The 24,694-nt window shown below is 39.5% G+C and overlaps 1 protein-coding gene across 1 annotated transcript in view; it reads right to left on the bottom strand.

Annotated features, from left to right (window-relative positions):
- LOC306880358 (nesprin-1-like) overlaps positions 1–24,694 on the bottom strand; it is a gene marked incomplete at its 5' end in the record, with an annotated part of 119,973 nt that overhangs the window by 31,909 nt on the left and 63,370 nt on the right. The window contains 24 exons of the mRNA XM_079433854.1: positions 1,100–1,234; positions 2,464–2,667; positions 3,966–4,109; positions 4,457–4,639; positions 6,504–6,626; positions 8,268–8,453; positions 8,556–8,693; positions 8,832–9,014; positions 9,521–9,673; positions 9,919–10,074; positions 10,193–10,358; positions 10,652–10,932; positions 12,016–12,225; positions 12,323–12,467; positions 12,626–12,963; positions 13,062–15,219; positions 15,346–15,611; positions 16,149–16,325; positions 16,722–16,847; positions 16,973–17,119; positions 19,102–19,278; positions 19,471–19,638; positions 20,218–20,370; positions 21,274–21,600. Coding sequence (XP_079289980.1) covers positions 1,100–1,234; positions 2,464–2,667; positions 3,966–4,109; positions 4,457–4,639; positions 6,504–6,626; positions 8,268–8,453; positions 8,556–8,693; positions 8,832–9,014; positions 9,521–9,673; positions 9,919–10,074; positions 10,193–10,358; positions 10,652–10,932; positions 12,016–12,225; positions 12,323–12,467; positions 12,626–12,963; positions 13,062–15,219; positions 15,346–15,611; positions 16,149–16,325; positions 16,722–16,847; positions 16,973–17,119; positions 19,102–19,278; positions 19,471–19,638; positions 20,218–20,370; positions 21,274–21,600 — 6,444 coding nt within the window. The remainder of the gene's footprint in view (positions 1–1,099; positions 1,235–2,463; positions 2,668–3,965; positions 4,110–4,456; positions 4,640–6,503; positions 6,627–8,267; positions 8,454–8,555; positions 8,694–8,831; positions 9,015–9,520; positions 9,674–9,918; positions 10,075–10,192; positions 10,359–10,651; positions 10,933–12,015; positions 12,226–12,322; positions 12,468–12,625; positions 12,964–13,061; positions 15,220–15,345; positions 15,612–16,148; positions 16,326–16,721; positions 16,848–16,972; positions 17,120–19,101; positions 19,279–19,470; positions 19,639–20,217; positions 20,371–21,273; positions 21,601–24,694) is intronic.

Below are 24,694 nucleotides of genomic sequence, written 5' to 3'. Positions count from 1 at the left end.
CCCCTTTTGACAAATTAATTCATGAATTTATGAATGACAGTTGTTCGTGATTATTTAAAAAATACTTTTAAAAATCGTTTCATATCCATTTGAAGGTGATTTACATTTCTATGAACTAACAATTTTTTTCTAAATACACTTATTAGTGTACAAATGTCTCCAAAAGGTCCAAGTCATTAATTACATCTCTATTAAAGAGTTTGAGGTCAGTAAGATTTTTTTCCCATTTCAAATAAATGTATCACTGTTTGCTCAAAAAATATTAAGCAGCACAACTGTTTTCAACATTGACAATAAGAAATGTTTCTTTAGAACCAAATCAGCATATTCAAATGATTTCTGAAGGATCGTGTGACACTGAAGACTGGAGTAATGGCTGCAGAAAATTCAGTTTGAAAAAAAATCGGAAGTGTAAACAGTTATTTTAAAATGTAAAAATACTTCACAATATTAACCTTTTTTATGGCAACCATCTGTTGAACAGTGAAGTATACATTATATAGTACAATATACACAATATATATTTTTTAGAAATTTCCTTTAGAATTGATCAAATCTGAAGTGTGCAATTTCTGTACACTAGTGGAACAAAGTGAAAAAGGCAAAAAATATTAACTACTACTAAATGCTCCTATCTGCCACTGGTTGGACAAACTGATACTGTTATCCAGCCCTAAGACCATTTCTTAATTCAGTGCTGCTGCATTGGGCTGGTTGAAAAGCTCAAACAGAGAAATGTTTTGAAAACATTGAAGAGTGACAGTGTTTACACTTTTCAGGGAAATCAACCTTCAGATGTCTTAGAATTGTATCTGCATATTAAGATGAGATAGGAGGTATTTTAAGATTTTATTCTACATTTCCAGAGGAAAGGGCGGAAAAAATAGAATTTTTCAGATATTTCCAAGTTTACCATGATAGTGGGAACCCTCAGACTAACATTTGCATTCAAATCAAGAACGGAGCAGTGGCTACTGTATAAAAATGATTGGTTAAGTTTAAATTGAGTTCAATTAGGTTAGTGCTGATCAGGGATAAGTTGATTAAATGTGATAGGTTGGCAAGAGCTAGCAAGGTGTGGGTTAGAGCCACAGGGTACCTGAGAGTTGTCAGCGATAGGCCCGGGTGAGGGCGATCTGCAGGCGGGGGGAGAGGAAACCTCGCTGTTGGTGCCCTCCTCACCAGACTCCTCTGTGACCGGGGAGAGGAGAGTATGACAACGGCCTGCCGTCATCTGACCATTCAAGGGCAAAAGAGGCAGAGGAAGAAATTGAAAGAAAGCTGCATAAACAGTGAAACAGAAGGAAAGCACCAAAAGAAGAAGAAAACCAGAGGAAGAACATTAGGGTGCTGGAAAAAGTACACTACCACTCAAGTTTGGGGCTGGTTATAATTTAAATTTTTTTTTTTGAAAGAAGTCTCTCATATTCACTAAGGCATATAGTGTAATATATTCCTGTGATGGCAAAGCTGAATTGTCAGCAGCCATGACTCCAGTCTTTAGTGTCACATGATCCTTGAGAAATCATTCTAATATTCTGATTTGTGCTCAAGAAACATTTCTTATTATTATAAAAGTAAAAAAAAACTACAGTTGTGTGCTTAATATTTTTGTGTAAACCGTGACACATTTTTCTGGATTCTTTGATGAATAGAGAACAGCATTTGTTTGAAACAGGAATCTTTTGTAACATTATAAATCTCTTAACTGTCAGGTTTGGATCAACTGAATGCACCCTTGCTGAATAAAAGATTTCATTCCTTGACCCCAAACTTGCAGCAGCGTATATTTCCATTTGATTCTGACAGGAAGTCCTGATTCAAGCAGAAAATCTGAATAAGATCCTGCAAAGCAGCACCACAGAATTACAGACAGACCACATTTGTTAAGAGTAGCCATGACTAAGCCCTTCACAGACCTCTCGTCATGATAAAGGAATGAACCCGGTCAGGAAACAGGGCAGAGCATACGCACAGAATCACTGTAATAATACAATAAGATGGCATACAATAATGAATTGTGCTTGCCTGCATTAACTAAAGTAATCTGAACCATGGAAGCGCTCCACCATAAGGCTAAATTTAGATCTAGATACAATGACTGCTGAACTACTGCAAAGCTACACCCCTTTCTCTGTAAGTCAGTAAGGACTGAGCGACACAGCTGGAGCTGAACTGTTGGCGGTTAATGTGGAATCCAGCCCTGATCATGACTGATGCAACGAAGGGAAACCATACGGCCCAAATAAAGACAAACTAATGTTGACAAAGTCAAGGCCAACTAACACCCTCATCCTGTTTCCTCTTTCGGCAACAAACAACAGCAGGGATACACAATGTAGAGGCACATACAACCCTGTGGGAGAAATAAGAGACCCATGGGATGCTGCCTGACAGTGAAAGAAAAAAGAGCACCCAGCGCACCCCACCCAGCCCTAACATGTGTAACTGTAAATCACTCACCATGACAACAGAGGGGTGTGCTGGTGGGTGTTTGGGCATCTCTTCCTCCTCATCCTCCAGCTCCTCTAACCCGTCAGAGAGTCCATCGACCTCGCTGACTGTCAGCAGCATGGTAGCATGTTTGGCTTTCACAGTCAACATCTTACACTTGGAGTTCAAGGCCGAGATCTGCTCTTGATATCCTTTTATCTTCAGGGCCAGTTCCTGTCACAATGACACATTACATTATTATTCCACCGTGGTTGGTCCAAATATATGCATCCTAGATTAAGTCTCATAGATGAGTAGTAAAAAAGAGGTTAATGCAGAGAGCGGCACCGGCGAGCTGAGCTGAGAAATTCCCCCTCTCTGTCTGTTTGCAGCAGAAAAAACAGCACAGGCGAGCAACCGCTCAGTCAGAGGCATTTTGAGCTTGTAGCCAATCAGAGCGCTGTGGGAGAAGGCCGACAAGCCAAGCCTTCGGGCAACGGCTAACGTGATTGGCACAGAGCTCGACCAACTGGAGAGAGTGGGAGGGGAATAGAGAGAGGAAGAACACTCCCTCCCCCAAACCGGCCAACTCACACTCATACACACACACAAAGACCTCGAGAACAGGAAATGAGCTCAATGTCAGGGGCTACCCCCTCCTCCTGTTTACATCTTTTCCTTCCTTCCCCTCATTTCCTCGCTTTCCACCAATCCCGAAGTTGTTTTCCTGATAAACAAAGGAACTGGGCGTGAACGTGAGACTGAGAGGGGAGGAAGGGGGCTCACATTACAGATTTTGTACGACCCGTGGAGTACCCCTCCCGGCGTTCTCTCTCTGTAACTGTCATTCTTTTGCAAACACACAGACAGGCCAGTCTCTGGTAATGAGGTCATGTGGGAGAAAGCTGCAGCACTCGGCTCTGCAGAGGAAAATAACTCTGGGTGATAAAGCCACAGCTGCCACCTCAACTTAAGTAAGATCTACTAATAAAACACAAGGACATGAGCTCAGTACAGGTTTAGGTTTATTTTTATTTGGTGTGTTTAAACTGGCTCTTGCCTTTAGGGCTGCACAAATTAAACAAAATAAGAAATATTACTATTTTAAACGTCCTTCAAGCATTAAACCATCTTGATGAATTGTGCAGCCCTAATCGCCTTCACGTGTGTGAAAGTGTTTGTGTGTGCAAATGTAAAGAAATGAGAGAAAGACAGAATTTGATGTCACACAGGACAAAACAGACTGAGGTCAAAGATCGAAGGACTTCCTTTACACTCATTGAAAGCACTTTAGGAATATATGGCCCGAGTCATTCCCGTCGAATGTGGGTCGACTAGCAAAGCAATATGGTGAATGATAGCTTAGACAACACGCCTGCAATGAATTGTGAGACTGACTGACTGATGCACCAAGCAGGAATGATCATAACATATACCACTACTAATTTAAAGAAACAGCGTTTAAAATAGAAAATTTAAGCATCTATATTTGCAAAAATATAAACTTATGAAAGACGGATGCCCTTCCTCACCTCGTGATGTTGTATCTGTGTCTGAAGCTCCTGTATGTTTCCTGTGGCAACAGGGCGGTCCTGAATAACACGATGTGCTTCTTCAATAAGTCTCTGTAGGTTCTTGACTTCCTGTTCGTATTGCTCATACTGCACCATGGCCTCCTGGGGAAATATTGAAGAGAGATGCTAAATGAGCCATTAAAACCACAAGTGCTAAACGCAGATGAATCCCATGACCATGCTATATGAAATTATGCAGATATACAGAAGGGGAAATTTTACACTTCTGTTGGATTTTATATTTTCCATTTATAATGTTAGTAGCTTAAAGTTAGCAGTACCTTTACAATGGGGTCAAAAGGACCACTAGTGAAAATGCTTTTATTTAGAATTTTTTTCTAACTATTTTTTTTTTCCTTTCAGCATGAAGGTTTAAGTGAAAGCTTGAATTAAAAAAATAAATATCAATATCTTTCTCTAAGAATATGTTGCAATCTGTGTGTGGATACCTGTAATATATTGCACTGTTGAATGGTATTGTGTTGGAGTTGGCTGCACTCTTGCTGCAGACTCTGTGCAGTAACACATAGCGGTAAAGCTGCAATCACGTCCTCTGGCAGCCGGAGGGCACTCTGACACATCTGCATAGCCTGTACCTGCTGCTTGAGACCATCCATCTCTGACAACAGGAGCTGAGCAACAAATATTCAACATTAGTTTGATGGTATCAGTGATAAAACAGTACATGCGATTTTCTTGTCAGTACACAGAAAAAAAACAATTTTTAATTAAATTTTTCTAGTGCTGTCAAACAATTAAGCGCATTCAAAATAAAAGTTTTTGTTTATATAATATGTGTGTGTGTACTGTCTGTGTATCTTTATTATGTATATATAAAGACTAAATATTTACATGTATATATTTATATTATAAATGATATCATATATAAATATATTTAATATAGAAACATAACATATTTTTCTTAAATATATACATGCATGTGTCTGTATTTATATATAAATAATAAATATACACAGTACACATATATTAAACAAAAACTTTTATTTTGGAAGTGATTAATCACGATTAATCGTTTGACAGCACAATTTTTTCATTACTAATCAGTATTTTAATCTTGAAAAAAATATTGAAACCCTCTTAAAGCAATATACAGGTGCATCTCAAAAAATCAGAATATTGTGAAAAACTGAATTTTTTTGTAACATTTCAAAAAGTGAAACTTTCATATATATTTTAGATTCATTACATGTGAAGTAAGACATTTCAGAAGTTTTTTGTTTTAATTTTGATGATTAGAGCTTACAGCTCATGAAAGTCAAAATCCAGTATCTCAGAATATTAGAATATTTCCTAAGATCAATCAAAAAAGGATTTACAAAGCAGAAAAGTTCAAGTTCTTTAAAGTATGTTCATTTATGCACTCGATACTTTGTCAGGGCTCTTTTAGCACAAACTCCAGCATCAGTGAGGAATGGCATGGAAGCGATCAGCCTGTGGCTCTGCTGAGGCACTATTGAGCCTTCAGCTCGTCTGGATTGTTGGATCAACTGTTTCTCATCTTTCTCTTGAAAATATCCCATAGATTCCATATGGGGTTCAGGTCAGGCATGTTGGCTGGCCAATCAAGCACAATAATATAATTGTCAGCAAACCACATGGAAGTAGTTTTGGCAGTGTGGACAGGAGCTAAAGTCCTGCTGGAAAAGGAAATCAGCATCTCCATAAAGCTTGTCAGCAGATGGAAGCATAAAGTGCTCCAAAATCTCCTGGTAGACGGCTGTATTGACTCTGGACTTGATAAAACACAATGGACCAACACCAGCAGACGTCACTGACTGTGGAAACTTCAAACTGGACTTCAAGCAGCTTAGGTTCTGTGCCTCTCCACTCTTCCTCCAGACTCCAGACATTGATTTCCAAATGAAATGCAAAATTTAAATTTATCTGAAAAGAGGACTTTGGACCACTGAGCAACAGTCCAGATCTTTTTCTCCTTAGCCCAGGTAAGACGCTTCTGACGTTGTCTCTGGTTCAGAAGTGGCTTGGTAGACCTTTTCCTGAAGACGTCTGAGCGTGGTGACTCTTGATGCACTGACTCCAGCTTCAGTCCACTCCTTGTGAAGCTTTCCCAAGTGTCTGAATCAGCTTTGCTTGACAGTATTCTCAAGCTTGGTAATTTAATGAAACTCAAATATAAATATTCTAATATATTGAGATACTGGATTTTGACTTTCATGAGCTGTAAGCTCTAATCATCAAAATTAAAACAAAAAAAACTTTTGAAATGTCTTACTTTATATGTTATGAAGGTAAAATATATATGAAAGTTTCACTTTTTGATCTTTAAATATTTATTTGCAAAACGAATAGCTGGAGAAAAATACTGGAGAAAAATTAAGACAATTATTTTTTGTGTGTAATTGTACAGAAGGTATGATTGTATTTGTATCTGATTGTACCGGTATAAGATAAATGAGATAAATCGGAGGAATGAAGAAATGTATTAGTACCAGTTATTAAAAGTGATGGGTGTACCTGTCTTTGAGCCAGCTGTTCTCTGAGACTGAGACGTGCCAGATCAGGGGAGGCCAGAGTCTCCTGGACTCTCTCTATGGACTGATGGAGGCTCTTCACATCAATCTCCAGTCTCCCCAAGTCCTAAACAGAGAAAGACAAACAATAAGATCATTATGCTCATCCCAAAGTCAATTTGGTTTTACAGAGACAAATATATGTATATTTTATTAAATATTACATTGAGTATTTAGCAAGAATTACATGCTTTCATAGTGTGTAATTTCAAGCAGCATCAAACTCGATTGCCAAAATAAAAAACTCTTCCAGGCTGCCATTCAACAGATAAATAGATAAGTTCCACTATTAGCATTTTAACACTGAAATATTCTACAGTTGAGATAAATGATAAAGGCCTGTAAGACTAGTGCTATGCCAAACAGGGTACCGATGTATCAACATTAGGCAGTATAACCACCTGAACAGACGTGCTAGCTCCCCCTTGTGCCGCTTCGACATAGCTATCGAGATTTTGGCTTCGGCTATTAAAAAACCTATTTCAGTTCACAGCATCACTAATTCAACAGTCAGACTGCAGGTTAAATTATATGGGGACCCAGAAGCTGAGGAGCTACTGAGATCACAACCCTGCAAAATCACCACTGTGCTCCTGAACAAGGCACTAAAGCCCTTTCACTTCAGAGTGATTTGCTTCACAGAACGTCTGCTAAATGACAAGACTTAAGCCCACAGAATACAAGCAGCTCAAGTGGGCCTAAAATTGTATAAATTGGAGCTTTAAACCAAATCAATGTAGTTCTCCAGCGAACAGTAAATCAAATACAGAGTACAGGCACAGGAAATATTTGGCAAAATTCCACAGTATGGTTCTACAGTAGGTCAGGCAGTAAAGAAGGAGAACAAGGATGAAGAGTCAAAAAACAAAAACAAAACAACTGACATGCACAACTTTATAGGAAATAGGTTTCATGGGACAACAGTTAATTATATACTATACTATTACTATAGATTATAAAAAATATTTTGACTGCAGAATTCCAGAGATATAATAAGTAAAATACATGAATCATCTGGCAAAATCTTTATACCATTACACACACAAAAACTGAAGAGTGAGTCGTATAATTACTCATTTAAACATTTACCGAAATCTTTCAATTTTAAAATGTAAAGTTATAAATCTGCTCTCTAATAAAAAAATGGAAGCACATAGTTAATCCAATTTGTTCATGGTTCAATGCCAGTTATATAGTTATGGCGTGCATTAAGCCAGACAATTTAAGAGGACTAATTCATGGGCACAAATTTCATTCACATTACTGATTGCATGGTTTAACATAAACATATAAAACAATGTTAAGTTAAAGCAGTGTTGTGAACATACAGCAATCTTATGAGCAGACATAAATTATGTCTAGCAAAGAAGATACAGAATGATGAAGAATTACATTGCTAATCTAACTGGCCACTAGATGGCAATGCTTTTCTAAGATACAGCAGACTTGAAGCTTGAACCAGACTGAGGTAGCAATAATGCAGGTTTTTTTCTTTAAATTTGCTGAGATTGATTTGTAAAAATCATCATAAAGATAAGACTGAAAATGAGACACTGACTCTTTACTCATAATTCTATTCAGTATGACACATCACAGAAAAATATTAACTAGAGCCAAAAGAACATGAGAACATGCATAGCCCACTGCAATACTTTTTTAAAAATCATTATATTACTTTTATGTAGTGTGACATGCTGCTATGTATTACCTTGGCTGCGTCTTGTAGCATTAGGAGTCTTATTTTGGCTCTCTGCTGCAGCTCTTCAGCATGTCTGCTCAGTTCTGCCACCTGCTGGTGGAGAGCATCTGTCTGGACCACCTCCCCCAGCAGTCCCACCCTCTCCACCAGACCCTCAAACTCTCCTTGGAGATCTTGCCACTCTTGCAATAAGGCCTGATTGAGATATATCACAAAATAACATTACATTTCTACCCCAACAGCTACTGAAAATTCTGAACAATCGTGGTCTGATCTGGCTAAAGCGAGTGTCACCACCTGATGGGTTCTGATCTGCTCCTGCATCTGAGAGGCTGGACTCCACATGATGTTGGCTGACACCACAGTCTCTGTTTTTTCTGTCCAGTTGAGAGTTAACGTCAGCATTTCATTAAATTCTTCAAAGTTCTTTTCTGCCTAAAATAGAGAAAAATAACAATTTGTTGAATGCCTTTTATTAAAAAAAAAAAATAGATCAAATTTGAAGATTAAGTGTCAACAAACAAAACTGCAAAAATAATCATTGCTTTCAACCAGGTTTCTCCAAATGCTGACCTTCTGAAGGCTTGTGGTCCTTCCCTCCGCCAGTCGGCTGGTCTGAGCATGAAGCTCAGTCAGTTTACTCAGGCTGGAGCCCAGCAGTTTGGCTAGGAGAGGATTTTGCTCACCAAACTCCTGCACCGCCACATCTAGCTCAGACAGAGCCCGCCCACACTCCTCTAGCTCCTCAAATAGAGTCTGGATTAACAGAGAAAGAAAAATAGAAGAAAATGGCAGATAAAAATGTGTTTGGTAATTGAAATAAGATTAAAGAAAATGCTATTTAAATATTAGATGAAAAAACGTAAAAAGTTAGAAATGTTGCCTTGGCAAATAATTTAAATAAATAAGTTAAAGTACTAAAATGACAAACTAAATCAAAATAAAGTTTAATATATATATATATATATATATATATATATATATATATATATATATATTTAATTAATTAAAAAAATTATTTATAATTTTCCAAACATAAAAATTGAAAATTGACAAATAGAAAATTACAAACTAATTTAAAATATTAATATTAACAGAACACTAAAATATCACTGCCATATTATGAATTCCTTGATATATTTAGAAATTAGGCTGTGCAGAAGTAATTCTGAAGCACACTTCTGTCATCATTTACACTGTGCACTTCAGTAATCAGGGCAGGGTCTGTACCACAGCTTCCAAAGACTATGCTGTATTCATACCTCTGTCTCCTCTTTAGCCTCCTCAACATCCACAGCCTTCTGTTTGAGTTTCAAAAAGATGAGTTTGACTTTCTTTGAGATATCCTGTAGTCTGGAGTTAAAGTCTTCTTTAATATCTCTGCTGTGTTGGACCTCTCTTTCCCGTGCCTGCACCTGAGCACAGGAGAAATTAATAGGGAAGTTATAAAGAGACAATGCCTGTGTTCTGTAGTTAAAATCAATACCAGTTAATGGTTTTCGGTTCTTTCTTTTCAATCAAATTAGGCTGGTCTGTTTGGCTGCATTTACATTGCAATACCTATTGCTAGATCTTCCATTTTTTACATGCTTACATTAATTCCTCACCAGACTTCACTTGGTACATGTATTCTTGACATTCCTAGAATGAATGAAGGTACCTGATCTTCTGCAGAACCCAGAGCCAGTGTAACTTCTGCCAGCTGGGTGCTGATCTCTGAAGGAAGAGTGGCACTGAGGTCCTGGTATTTCATCTGCTGACGATCTGCAATCTGCTCAAGGTTCTGGCGGTGAGACCGCATGCCTCCATGAGCCGTCTAGCAGATACCACAAAAACATACCATACTTATCATGAGCAAAGTAAACTGGGATGTAGGATGTTAGAATGCGAGTCCTATCTGCATCTCCTCCACTGTATAAGGTGGTTTGCAGTACCTCCAGGTCTGTAAGCAAGTTATCCAGGTCTGCTGTGGGGCTCAGCAGCAGCCCCTGGGTGTCCTGAATCCAGCCTTTCAGCAGGCCCAACTCCCTCACCACTTCCTCTCTCTCCCGCAGCTCCACCTGCACCTGCTGTCTGCTAGCACACACCTGCTGCAACAGACTGAGGGAGAAAAGGGACACAAAAAAATAGATATTATGCAAATGAATGAAGATGTAAAAGATGCAAATGACATAAAAGTAGGGTCGGAAATGTTTCAAAAATTACTGGAATAGGTAACTATTCTTCAACATGTGCATTTTTCCACATATGTTTTCAAGTATTAATTAAACATTCATGGAACTGAAAAAGTTGTCAGTAACATGACAACTTTTATTACCCGCTCTTGAGCAGTAGGACAGACAGAATGACAGACAGAACAGAACAGAGACAGACAAATCGACAGATATTCATACTTGTCATATTTCTCCTGAATGCTCTGAATTTCCAGCAGACATGGATTGTCTTGGTTGTGTTTACTGTCTGTGGTGGATGCAGAGGCACGAGGATGGAGGAACAGGTTGAGCACATGGTGTCTGAGGAGGGTCAGGGCGCTGCTCTCTCTCTCCACCTCTCGACTGAAGGAATCGTGGTACTCCAGAAGGCTCTGTAGGGCTGCCATACTAGAGGCTTTTTCCACCATGTTGTCAGGAACACGACTGTGCAGGTCCTCACAGACAGCCCGCATTTTTTCCAGCTAATCACAGAGAGATGTGGAATGGGTTACTCCAACAGATTCTACTGCTGTTGATATGTTCTATAACACTGTCATGCTATAACATATATTTTATTGTAAAAAAATAAATAAAAAAATAAGATGTTTTTGTTGTTCTTTTTATCTATATTTAAATGTCTGGTTGCCATGTCAGTGATGTTACAAGTTTTGAACGTTCATTCAGATTCATGTTGAATTTTAGATTCAATCAAAAGTGAGTCATTAAGAATTAATGCAGTGTAATTTACTCCAAATTTTTCATTCACTGAATGAAAGGGTTTGATATCAGTAACTGGTCACAAAGCAGCAGGACATCAAGGAACTCCTGATAATGAATTAATGATGAAACAGATGAAAAAAGCAAAACACTCCTCTCTCTGTGCTACATACAGCTTTGCAAGCAACTGACTCATTCTTACTGAGTGATGTCATATCCTCAGCTGAAAAATGAAACAGGCTTAGGTCACAAAAAAACTACAAAGAATTAGTGTGCACTGCCAAAATAAACAAGAAACAGTTACTGTTAACATGTTACTGATATGGCTTTCTCTCCAATAATCTTTTGTATATTAAAGTATTCATGTTCTATAATCATCTATGTATAAAGAAGTACAAATAGTGTTTTACACAGCATATCCCTCCATCAATGATGTAATTTCCTATGATCACAGCAGAGATTTATGGGAGAAGTGGTGAGTTGGCAACTTCCATGTTGGGCTATTTTTGTATGGACTGTCATTGCCAAGCATTACATCATTCTCAGGCAATTGCCGGCAACTGATTCTCTTGTCTGAACACAGAACCACAGCCAAGATTTATTCAGCTCTACTACAGGTTCTCACTTCTTACAGAATTATGTTTTACTTTTCTTTTGGTCTGTTTGTTTACTTAAAAATATGCTATTCAGGCATCTAACAATAATTTTATTGCATTTTATCTGCTTAATAATCAAGTATTGATTTGAACTATTGCGTTTGTTTGATTACATTCTCTGAAGTGGAGAATCATATAAGAGCATCTCAATGTAATGAGTTGAGAATATCTGTCCCTGGTAAGTTTCCCTACCTTCTCCCTGGAGCATCTCCAGTTACGTGCAGAGTCCTGGAGGGCTTTCACCTGAGCTCGAGCAACGTTGAGCAACCGAGTCCACCGATGGCTCAGTGAACAGACTGACCGAGAAGTAGTGTCTTTTATGGCAGGCTGCTCAAACTGGGCTGCTTTTTCTTTCAGGCCATTCAGTGCATCTTCAAGACCCTGAACTTGTGACTCAATATTCTGTAGAAAAAATGAAAGTAATAGGAAATATTTATAAAAGCTGCAATATATCAATGTATTAGGAGTTTGACAAGGAAAGGAATGCTTAGTCATAGACCTGGTATAAACAAAGCTTGTCTTCAGCTTCTTGTTCAGAGTTTGCTCTGGCAGTTGTGAACTCCGTCATCCTTTTCTCAGCTTTATTCATCTGCCGGATAACTTCATCTGTTTCATCTTGAAAGGATCTCCACTGAGTTATGCTTCTAACAGAGAAATAAAGCAAGTGTGTGCAACAGTTGTAAAGAGAATATAGATATCAATGTCTGTAAATCATATTGGTAACATGAATAAGGCAGATACAGTTTGAGTCTTGTGCACTTTATTTAAATGTATTTAAATGTCAAAACCTCATTAGCATTACCGTTGCAAGTTGTCTTGACGTTGTTTTAGCTGCTCAAAGACCTCTGCTCCCTTGTGATAAGAATCCTCACAATGTTGCTGGATTTGCTTCATTACAGTAGGGCTAAAAAAGTCACCCATTTCAGGTACTAGACCTTGCATTTCTTGCATCGTACATTTGACAGTTTGTTCCCAGCCTGTTATATTTTTTAAGTCCTTGAGGCAGTCTGAAATTTTCTCCAGGTCTACCTCTTGTGGAGCATGCTCAAGCAGAGCACCAGCATCCTCAAACCACTGCTGGACGGATTGCAAGGAATGGTGGTATCTCTGGAGCAGAGACAGAATAGTCTGCAAGGCCACCTGAGGATACACATTACATTTTAAAGAAACATTATTTCAGTATTTCATTATTCAGTCAGAAAACATGGGCAAACTCTCAGGAATAAATAATATCTTACCTGTTTGGTGTTGACAGCTTGTTGAAGATCATCCTTCAGCTTTGGAATATCCATTAAAGTGGTTTCAAAGAGTTTTGGAAATGGCTTTTGGTCGTTGACGTACTTCTGCTTCTCTTCATTAGTCATATATTCCAACAATCTAAACCTAGATTTAATTTGTTCTTGAAGTGCTGACAGTGACCTGACCTCCTCCTGCACAATTTCAATTTTTGCTACTTCAAACATTAATGGATATCTCAATTGATCCATAAGACTCTTGAGCCAGTCTATTGATACTTTAATATGAAAATCCTTATTTCCCCTAAAACCTCTCTCACATTCTTCTATGTGTGCATTAATCTTTTGCTTTAGAGTAAGTAGTTGTTCCTCCTTGAAGATAACCTGAGTCTTAAGGGTCTTTAAGTCAAAGTTCTGGTTGAGGTCATCATTTTGTGCTTTGAGACCCTCTGGATAGGAACTAACCTCTTTAAGACATTTTGATAGGTTGTGTAGAGTAGACAATCTCTCCATGGCATCTGCCTCCTCATCTCCTTTGTAGTGAAATTTACCAAGCTGTTCCTTAAATCTAGTAATGCTATAATCCATTTTCTCAATAACTGCTTGATGGTCATTTAATATTTTCAATGTTTTCCTTAATTCTTTCATCTTACACTTGATCTGCTGGTTAAGACTGCCGTGGAGATGAACTAGTTGGTCAATAACTTCAGGAGCATATGGCTGACCCATGATAAGGAAATCCTGAGTTTTAACCCTAAGATCTTTCATTCCCTGAAAGAGATTTGCAAGACCTTTCATGAGATCTTCATAACTGCTGTGCAATCTTTCTCCCTCTTCAACACTTTGGTTTGCTGACTTCATCTCTAAACCATCACACTTCTCCTGAAGTTCCTTCAAAGCTTTTCGAGTGACATCGATGAGGGACTCAAATTCCCTGCGCTCCAAAAGCACTTGTTGGATCCTTTCGCGTTTCTGTCTGATCAACAACAGCATGTCATTATATTGTTGTGGAAGGCCATTAAGTTTCTCATCTAGGTAGCAGTGGTCAACCTCATTTAAGGTGGGAAGAATCTCCTGTCCTGCCCTTTGGACGATGAGCAAAAGGTTTTCATACTCTGAAGCATGATCAAGGAGCTGTTGGTATTCGGTCAACTGGTTCTGAAGCTCCTCATCATTCCCACTCAGGTCAATAATTGGAAATGTAGCTACCTCTGCTTGTTTTAACCACTCGCAGATCCTGTCAAGGTCCACTTTAAAGTACTTTCGAATAACTAGTGCTTTCTCCAGATGCTGCAGATGCTCTGTGCTCTTCTGCAAGGAAGCCTCGAAGGTAACTTGCAACTCCTCCAGCTTCTGAATGGTCTCCTTCTTCTCCTCGTTGGTGGCATCCTTCACTAATTCTCGTCCTTGTACCCAAAGAGACGTGAGCTCCACCTGATATGCTCTTAGGCTGCTGGTAAAATTCTTACAAGTTGACACCTGCTTGTGCAGTACATTCGGTAGGAGCGCGACATGATCATCTGCAAGAGCCCTCTGCTCTTGCTTCCTGATCCATTCTGCTGCTCTGTCGAGGGCTTGTAGGAACTGCGTTCGTTCTGTAAACACTTTGCTGAGGCTTTTACGATACTGAGCAGCCTTAGTTCCAAGCGATTCTATTTCTGCCTGTGCTTCCTGGACCAAAGTCTGCAGTTTCCTCCTTTCATTAAGACCTAGGCGAGAAGAAAGACTATTGGCATCTGTCACAGCCTCTGCCAGAAGCTTCTGTTTGGCCTCCAATTCTGCACAAAAGCTCAAGTGATCAAACAGAAAGCTTTGGGCCAAATCTGGAGGGGGGCTGGTCTTGAGAACCTCAGACAGGGATGGTTGCTGCAACTCAGCCCACTCCTGAGCCTCCCGCAAATGGTCCTCGATTTGATTGAGTTCTTCCAGTGTTTGCGCTGAATCTTGTATTTTCTGCTGGACAAGTGATTCCACTTGGGTCCAACGTTGCTCCAGGTAACCCACCTGCTCCTTAACCAGGTCTCTGTCTTCTAAGCTCAGACGAGGCAGGATCCCATGCCTATTATTTCTCAGGTCATCGAGTACACATCTCTGGTCTTGCAGGTCTGTGGATAACTTCTTTAAGGCATCCAGACACTCAGCTGTGCTCTCAATATCTCCCCTAGAAAAGATTTAGTGCTTTTGTGAACAAAAAGAAGAATGACTGACAATAATGTCTGAAGAACAACACATGGCAACTATCAAACATAAATATGGTGTGCAAAATTTGAAAGGAAATGTTGCATGCCTGGCCAATTGATCCCATTTCTTGGACAGCTGGTCAAACAACTCCTCCACCATACAAATACAGTCATGATAGTCCCCGCTCCTCTGTAGATCCTCCTCTTTCTGTTCCAGCAGCTGTGCAGCCTGTCTGCCCAGATCCAGCCAAGCACAGTGCAGCCGCCCAACTTCCATAAGCTCAGGGGACTCCTGACCAGCCGTTAGTCTATTGATGCTCTCTCTCAGCTGGGTCAGATCAAGCTGCCTGGCTCGCATCTCCTGGATAAAGTCCTTTGTGGCATGAAATATGGGGTGTTATTAATAAATGCTGCCTGTCTTTATTTGATATCCTGCCAAATGGACAGCTCTGGATGACACCCTCTGTCACTGTCAGAGAGTGAGCTTTGAGGTAATTGGGGTTTTCATTCAATCTATTGTTGACAGTTCTCAGCACACCCAGAGATGGTAATATGTGCTATTTTTCACACACAATGAAAGGGTCTGCCTGGACGCTGTTATTACAGGCACCGACAAATCAATTCACACATCCATAATTACACCCAGACGAGTAATCTGGGGAGAAATCTTTATTAATGAATGAAGCTTCCTGCCAGGAAATGTAAGAGAGGGCAAAGCTCACCAGAGCTTTCAGCAATACATAATAGACTGCATCTGATTAACTGATATACTGTACAGATACCGAACAAAACTTGTGCATAAGGTATTAATGTAATATAAAATTTGCTGTAGTGTTTTTCAAAAATCTCATAAAATCCCATTTTTGCTGTCTTCTAATGGCTGTTATCTGGCCACAAAGCTGTCGCTTACCTGAGCCTGGTCCAGCTGGTTCTGAGCAACCTTTGGCTCAAGCTCAGCTGGCCTCCTTAACATGTTCTGGAGGAGTTGTTCAGCCTCAAGAAGATGACACTCAAGGTTGGAACGCAAGTCTTTGATCTCTCTCCAGTTATCTGCTAGTTCTTGAGATTCCAGCATTCTCTCCTCGATCTGCATTGGGTGGAAAGCATCTATAAATATTTTCCAACCAAATCTATGGGTTTTGTGATGCATTTCATATTTTGAAAATTGATAGTCTGGGTATGGGACAATCTTAAATCAATAAAACCTACACAAAAATCTTCTGAAAAGTAGCAAAAAGACATTGTAAAAAGATTTACAGGTTTTATGTAAGGAAAAAAATGGTTATGTTAAATAAAAACCAAACCCTGAAATGTGATGGAGGGAAAATGCAAAGTTTCTCTGTGTAATGCAAAAGCACTAAAACTATTTATTCCTCCTTTCACCCTTTAGGAGCTCCATATAAAAGTGTCTGTAGTTGAAGAAGCAACTAAACCAGAAGTTAGAACACTTTAATGTATTCTTAAAATTCTATTTACCACTCACCTGAAGTTTGACCTGCTGTATCTCAGCAGCCGTCTCTTGTACCTTCTCATCAGAAAGATCACAGGTGGAGCACACCAGCTGCAAATAGGTGCTAGCCTGCTCCTGCAGAGTTCGTTCCTGCTTCATCTGATGGGATATTTAAGAGACCCCCAGAGACCCCCCAGAAGAATTGATGATAGAGTCTGGCTTTCTTGTATCAACTTCATTGTGCCACTTTTGTGTACATGCAAAAACCAACATAAAAAGTATACCTGTGCTAGCGCCTCCTGTAGGCAGAGTGGTGCATGTGCAGGAAGCTGTATCTCCTCATGTACATTTGAAAGCCACGTCTGACACTGTTGCAACGTATCCCGCAGACTTACATGCTTCTGCAGTTCCCAATCCAGACTCTGATACACCTGCACAAACAGACGGATTTTTGCCTCAAGACTTAAAATAACCACGCTGCACGAAATAGCCAAAAGTAAAAGGTTAAAATTGAAACAATACCACTTACAGAAGCCATAACTGAGCCAATTCAAAATGTATCATTTAAATTATGCACCTCAAAGGGTATTTTAAGTAATCCTTAACTGTATAAAACAGGAACAGCATGACTCTGAAATATTTGAGGAGCAAAACAGAAAACAACATGAGTGGGGCATACGGTTACCCATGCTAAATCGGGTCAACATAAAGCAAAGCCCATTTGACAGGTGTTGAATGCTCTGGCATCCCTAATCGTGTGAGCAGAAAAGATGACGCTGATTGACATTCTTAATTCACAAGCCCTCGCGGGGGGCAGGCAACGACAGGCTTGCTTTGGCAGACGGCAGGAGTTGGCAGAACACATCCAGACTGAAGAACTCATTTACCAGACTGCCAGGTGGCGAGATTTACCGGATGGCATTGTTCTGGCAAGGTTGGCACAAGATGTTGGTACGGGGTATAAACTAGCAAACCAGAAGGGAGGGGTTTTATCAATGTCTCGGCTTGTTTTGACGGAATTGGACTTGATGGGCAAAATAAAACTGGCACGGGGAAGAAGGCGAGGTATTAATAGACTGGGTGGATTGCTCAGAGAGTGACTGAGCAGGCAATGTGTCAGATGGCAGAGAGTAGATGCCATATTAGGGGTGCGTGTGATTAGGGTTCTTAGAGGAAAGCAGGTGGCAGCTTTTGGTAGGATACTGCAAGAGCTGGAGTAGGGGGGAAATAGTGATTTGCAAAGGGGGGTATATGTGCTCACTTTCATTGCCATGGGCTTTAATGATACGCTTTCATGGAGAAATTATTTCTTAGTGCCTCCTGATGGGTCTCCTTGTAATGACACTGGCACGCAGAAGTCAAAATGTCAAGCACATTTCATTGCCAGATGTCCCTAGTTTATTGACTGCCTGGTAAGGGTTGTTTAATCTGATTTAAAAGACAAATACACTGAAAGGAGAATTTTATCAGCACTTTAATGGACCTGTGCAACTAGGAAGCTAAGCAGGGAAGTTCTGGAAGAGTGGCAGAAAGTTGGCACACACTTGAGCTGTCACGGTGCACACACGAGGGAGGAACCAGGAACACGCAGACGAGGATATAAACTCAAATAATAGTCTTTACTGAAGATCAGGACAGGACATGGCAGGACAAGGCAAGGCAGACAAGGACATCACACACCGGGGTTAACGAGTTGACCAGACAGCACGAAACTCAACAGGCAGGAACTTAAATACACACGCTAATGAGACGAACACGGCTAGACAAGAATTAACTGATGATTACATATGACAAGGACAGGAAACAAACCAAATATGGGCACAAGGGGCAGGAACACATGACAGACACACAACAGTTCCCTGACATGAGCTTGCTGCTGGAACAAAGCTTTGATGTGAGCAGAGGGGCAATAAACAATGACACCAGCACAATGACTGGAAATCATACAATTAAATGAGCAATAAAACTTCAAAATTGCAATATAGGAGAATTTACTGGAAATAACGGATAATAAATCAATCAATCAATAAATACATAAATAAATATTACTATTATTATTCATTGTTTATTCAATTATTATTATAATATAAAATAAATAAAATTGCACTGCACTTGTCATTTTCAACCAAGCCAGAGGCATTTAAAAAAAAATCACGAGTTGGTAAATGTCCATAACCTCCTCCCTCATGTGGTTGATAGGACATAATTGGCTGCTTTTAAACAGCTTGTTGATGTTTGCAGATATTTTTACAGGCCAATAACGGTTGCACCATTGTGTCCATCATTAAAAGTCACATAACCACACTACTGCTTATATTAACTGTGAGTCTTTATATACCGCTGTAGGGCTATATGCACAGTAAACATCGGCACAATGCTGGTCTTGTGCTGGTGTGTTGGCAAGTAAACTCACACGCTGGGCAGTGCTGCAGATGGCAGAGTAGCTGTCTCTAGCTCCCTGCTGGTGGTTCTGAATTTGCTGGCGAAGCCGAGCCTGAAGGCGCTCGCTGCAGCCCGACAACAGCTCCTCTCCCTTTTCCTTAAGTGTAGCCAAACGCTCCTCAAAACCTGCTATCTCCTCCATAATAGCCTGAGATGAGACAATATGTGCAAACATAAATTTAAACAAAAGTTTCTCCAAGAAAAAACTTTATAATTTTATGAATGCCAATATTAACTGAAACTGTAATGACAACATTTTTTATGTGGGTAAACAAAATGCAGTTGTGTGTTCGGTTATCTATAGAGTTCTGCTCTTCTGTGAAGCTTTGTGATTTGTCACCTTATGTCTGGCTAGCTGCTGAGTGGCAGCTTCCAGGCCACCACCTGATGACGGGTCAGGAGTCACCATCCTGCTGGACATCTGCAACAGCCAAAGCTCAATTTCCTGTAGATCTTTGTGGTAAGCTTCCTGTTTCTTCACCTGGGCCTCCAATCTTTGAACGTGGGTCTAAAGAAAATATATTTAAATTACAGAAATGATAAAGACATTTGCAAGCACTCACACTGAGGCACATATATAAACACAGCTGGAAACTCTCATGCTATAAAGAGCTTCTGACAGCTGCAAGCATGAGATGAATTATTGTAACATGAGTATTCATAGCACTGATTGCAGGGTTAATGGATGCCATCTTGGAGGAAATAGCATATAAAGCCTCCAAATTAATATTCAAAAGCTTAAAAGGGAAATAATCTACACATTCATAGCAATTTGTTTCTCCCCACTCTTTATAATTTGCGATTTAGTTTTAAATGATTCTATATGTATATAACTGTTACCCTTCCAAATTGCTAAAGCAAGCATTGATATGTAAATGTTGGAGGTCATACATTAATGTGCTGATATCACAGCATGTTTTGAATTACCCGTTTTGCTGATTAGTGTCTATAACATGCTGGGTGGACTGGGCAGTGAGCTTTATGTGCATTATGTACATTAGCATATGTAACTGTTTCACAACAGCAAATGTCTTCTATGTTATGTCGCTTTTAAAAGATGTAGTTTTTGTAGTCTTTTTGAGCGCACCCTTGCTGAGCCACACAGCTCCTGGTAGTCCGCCTGTAGTCTGGTCATGTTGTCTGTGATGGAAGGGGAGTGGAGGAGGGTCATCAGAGTTTCTCCTTTCTCTAGCACAAAGCTCACGGCAGAATCACGAGATAGCAATGTCTGCTCTACAGCCTGGACACAACAGAACAATGAATACAGATACACAGACATACATTGATTATTCAGCAAGGACACATTAAACTGATCAAAAGTGAACACTTTTGCATTTCTTTTTCTAATAAATGCTGTTCTTTTGAACTTCAAATTCATTGAAAAATCCAGAAACAAAATATGTCATGATTTCCACAAAAATACTAAGCAACACAATTGTTTTCAACATAGAAAAGAATAAGAAATGTCAGTAACACTTTAGTATAGGGAGCAATTCTCATTATTAACTAGCTGCTTATTAGCATGCCTACTATTAACATATTGGCTGTTAATTAGTGCTTATAAGGCACATATTCTGCATTGCCATATTCTACATCCCTAATCCTACCCAAAACCTAAACTTAACAACCACATAACTAACTATTAATAAGTAGCAAATTAGGGGTTTATGGAGGCAAAAGTCATAGTTAATGGTTTGTTAATGACGAGAATTGAACCTTTAAATAAAGTGTGACTGAAATGTCACTTTAGCACCAAATTAGCATATTAGAATTATTTCTGAAGCATCATTAAGGATCAGCCTGCTGAAAATTCAAATTTGTCATCACAGGCTTAAATTATATTTTAAAGTATATTACTATAATAGTAAACAGTTATATAAAATTTTTATAATATTTCACAATATTACTCTTTTCTGTATTTTGCAGCCTTCATGAGCAAATGTGACTTAATATAAAACTGATTTATATGTATGCATATATTTACATATATTTTTAAATTATATACATATCTTAATGCTTGCAAAAGATCATTGACAATCCTACTGATTTTAAAAGTGATAAGGGGGACTACCGCTTTTGTTGACAGAGTTAGTCACAAGTACAGATTTCATATCAGTTAAAGACCATAAAACAAATAATCTACCTTGTACTTGTGCAGCTGGGCTTTTCTCTGGTAAAGTTCTGCTTTGGGTTCAACAGTGGAACAGAGAAGGGCTCGAGTCTCCCTAAGCATCTGCATTTGGCTCTTGTAGCGCTCTTGGAAATCTTTATAGAGCACAATGCTTCTTTCCAGGGTTGCATGCTCTTCCCGTAGCCCTAGAATAAGCTCTTCGAGCTGTGATCGGCCTGTTTGCACTTCCCTCTCTAGCTTGGATGCTCCAGGGTCATCCAAAAAGGAAACGGCTTGCTCTGCACTCTCTCGAAGTGTTTTAAGCAGGCTGTGACCTTGATCCATGTCTCCCTGTAGAGACTGCAGGGTGAGAGAGTCTTTTAAACAATGATCGAAAGGGTACAAAAAGAACAACAATAACAAATCAAACAAAAATCAATAATTTAATGAGCCACTGGAAGATATGTATGCCTTCCCCGGTGTGCAACCAAGACAAGTACAGAATTTCCTGTTTCTGACAGTTTCTGATCCCCTCTATTCACGTGGAGCTTCAGATTTTGACAGCGCTCCTCTGAAGTGGACTTTTCTGATGGGTACTTTGAAGCCTGCCGGGCTTCTGACACCTGTGTGTGGAGACCCGGTGAGGCCCCGGTTAGAGATATGAGAGGAAGACCCAATTACCCAGGCCTTAAATGGGACTGCCGCAGTGGGGTTTCCACAGCAACGACCGCACTCGGCCCCTCCTACTCCTTTACCTTTAAGCAGGAAGCCTCTGTATATGATATCAGCCTCTTGTCTCTACAAAGAGCAGTACATGAGAGCTGGACAGCTGGATCTGGAGCTACTGCTGCGGTACTGACAGAGAAAGCAGCCCGAGTGTTTTAATGACCATCTCCACACACAAATAAGGAAATGAGAAGTTAGTGATGCAAAGAGGTGTAGGATCCAAGAATAATTGGTATAGATGCATGTATTATTCACAAATACATGCATCTATACCATTGACATTACCGTTTAATGGAGTGGGTGAACATAAAACACAGATAGCCTCTATGTTACTTTGCTATTAGTTTCTGTGTGGCGCGATTGATCTTGACAAGGATTATATGCACCAAATGAGTAGTATATGGTATATGTGTGTAAAGGAAGAGAGTGTTATGTGATATTGAAGCTGCAAGGGTATTGCATCAATTACACAGTCTGTGCCAGCAGGTTCCACAGAAAGACCGTTCCTTCATCTCTGCTATCACAGTGGGGGAGTGTGTGAAGTGGCTGTGTGCGCGTGTGCACGTAGGTTGCGATTGCGCTAAAGCTTTCTTTTGCTTTGTGTAGCCGACATATTGATCATATCCTTAAGAAGACAAAGAGACTCGTACATGTCCACACACAGAGACACACTGACTCTTATGATCTCAAAAATGAGTGCAAAACTGTGCCAGGCCCACTGAGAGTCCTAGTCTGTGGTGTGTGTGTGTGTGTGTAATTTTATCAGGCCAAATCAATAGCTGTTAAACCCCAGGATAAAAAGGGGTGACAGTTTCATCTGATCCTTCAACTCTAAAAATAAAAAATAAAACCCTGTAGAGGCGTTTATTTGCAAAATTAAAATGTTTTGTTCTTTTAATCTTAATTATTTTCATGATTTCATATATATATATATATATATATATATATATATATATATATATATATATATATATATATATATATATATATATATATATATATATATATATATACACACACAGTATCTCACAGAAGTGAGTACACCCCTCACATTTTTGTAAATATTTTATTATATCTTTTCATGTGACAACACTGAAGAAATGACACTTTGCTACAATGTAAAGTACACTCCAAAAAGTGATAAGTTGACTTAACTTAAAAAAATTGAGGAAACCCCTTGCCTTAAAATTATCAAGTAAACAATAATTAAAAAAATTAAGTTAAGTGAATTGTCAGGTTCACTTAACTTATTTTTTTTAAATAAGTTAAGTGAACTGCCTCCACCCGGAACCGCTTCGCTCCCCTCCACGAGACAGAACGCGACACTGTGATTGTCCGAGACTCCATCGTCCGGCACGTCCGTGCTACGTTAGCTGAAGGTAAAGTGCACACTCACTTTCCCCGGTGCTGCACGCGGGGGTTAACGACACCAAGCTGCGGCAGACGGAGACACTGAAGAGGGACTTCAGGAGCCTGATCGAGACGGTACGCAGCACATCGCCCGCGACGACGATCAACGTGTCAGGACTGCTTCCCACATATCGACGAGGACACGAAAGGTTCAGTAGACTGTTTACTTCAAACTAATGGTTATTGTCATGGTGTAAAGAACAGAAACTGCTCTTTGTTAATAATTGGAATCTTTTCTGGGAGCTTCCTTGACTTTTTTGTGCTGATGGCCTGCACCCCAGCAGAGTCGGAGCGGAACTCCTGTCGGACAACATCTCCAGGACGCTACGCTTCATCTGACTAGTGTAAGATATCAGAGACCGAATCAGATGAATTTAAGATGCATCAGAACATTGAAACCTGAGGAGCTGGAATGCCTCAAAGCTGTAACAGGACAATATCATAAATCGGATTCCTGGCTCCTAACCAGCAAGCCTCTTTCACAAAACAGCTTGCAACATTGAGACAAAAGAACACTTATTGATAATTCCAATTCAAGAAGGAGACTGTCAAATTTGTTGCAAATAATCAAGACTGATTGTCAAAGAGATGGCCATCACGTGTTCCACGATTGAATTCACAAGCTTCCTTAGACTGACTTCTCCCCCACATAGAAGACCGTCCAAACCTAAATTCCTGTGTCTAAAGAACATGCCTTCGTTCACCATAGAACTATACAAAGACTTTCTTTTTCATATGCACATAAAATCATCCTAAAAGGGCATTTCTATGCAGAACCCCATATGTTTGTAACCCACATATTATAGACTATCCATGTTTGAATCACTGATTGTGTGTCACTCACTCTTGCTTTTAATAAGTATGGAATAGCTTAAGCCTTAAAGGGTAATATTCATGTTTAGTATGTATGAGCTTGAAAATTCATGCTTTAAATGTTTCTTCCAATAATTCTTTGTCAAATGCATCATAGTCTTGTTATAGAAATCATGTTCAAAAGTATACTTTGCAAGAGCCTGTAAAGTTCGGACCTCTGACTGGTCAAGACGTCCAGATGGGACGGACTGATAGCCGAGTTTAAAAACTCAGGACACCATCAAACTCTCGCTTACTCTTCTTCGTAAAAATGCTCTCTTACGCCCTTCTTCTCTTTTGCCACTGCGTGCTGCTCTTTGAGCGTGCTCTGGCCCACGTGCCAGCTGCTACCATAATGAGAAGAAAGCCACCTAGTCTCGTTAAATCCTTTTATTCTTATTCTTTTACTTTAGTTTCTTTTCTTTCTGTGGAGTTTCGTGTTCTAATGTAAGTTTGCTACAAAGTC

Source organism: Barbus barbus, assembly GCF_936440315.1.
Source record: "Barbus barbus genome assembly, chromosome: 14".
Lineage (NCBI taxonomy): Eukaryota > Metazoa > Chordata > Actinopteri > Cypriniformes > Cyprinidae > Barbus > Barbus barbus.
Note: the sequence above shows the minus strand (reverse complement) of the source record. Positions and strands in the feature narration are given on the sequence as shown.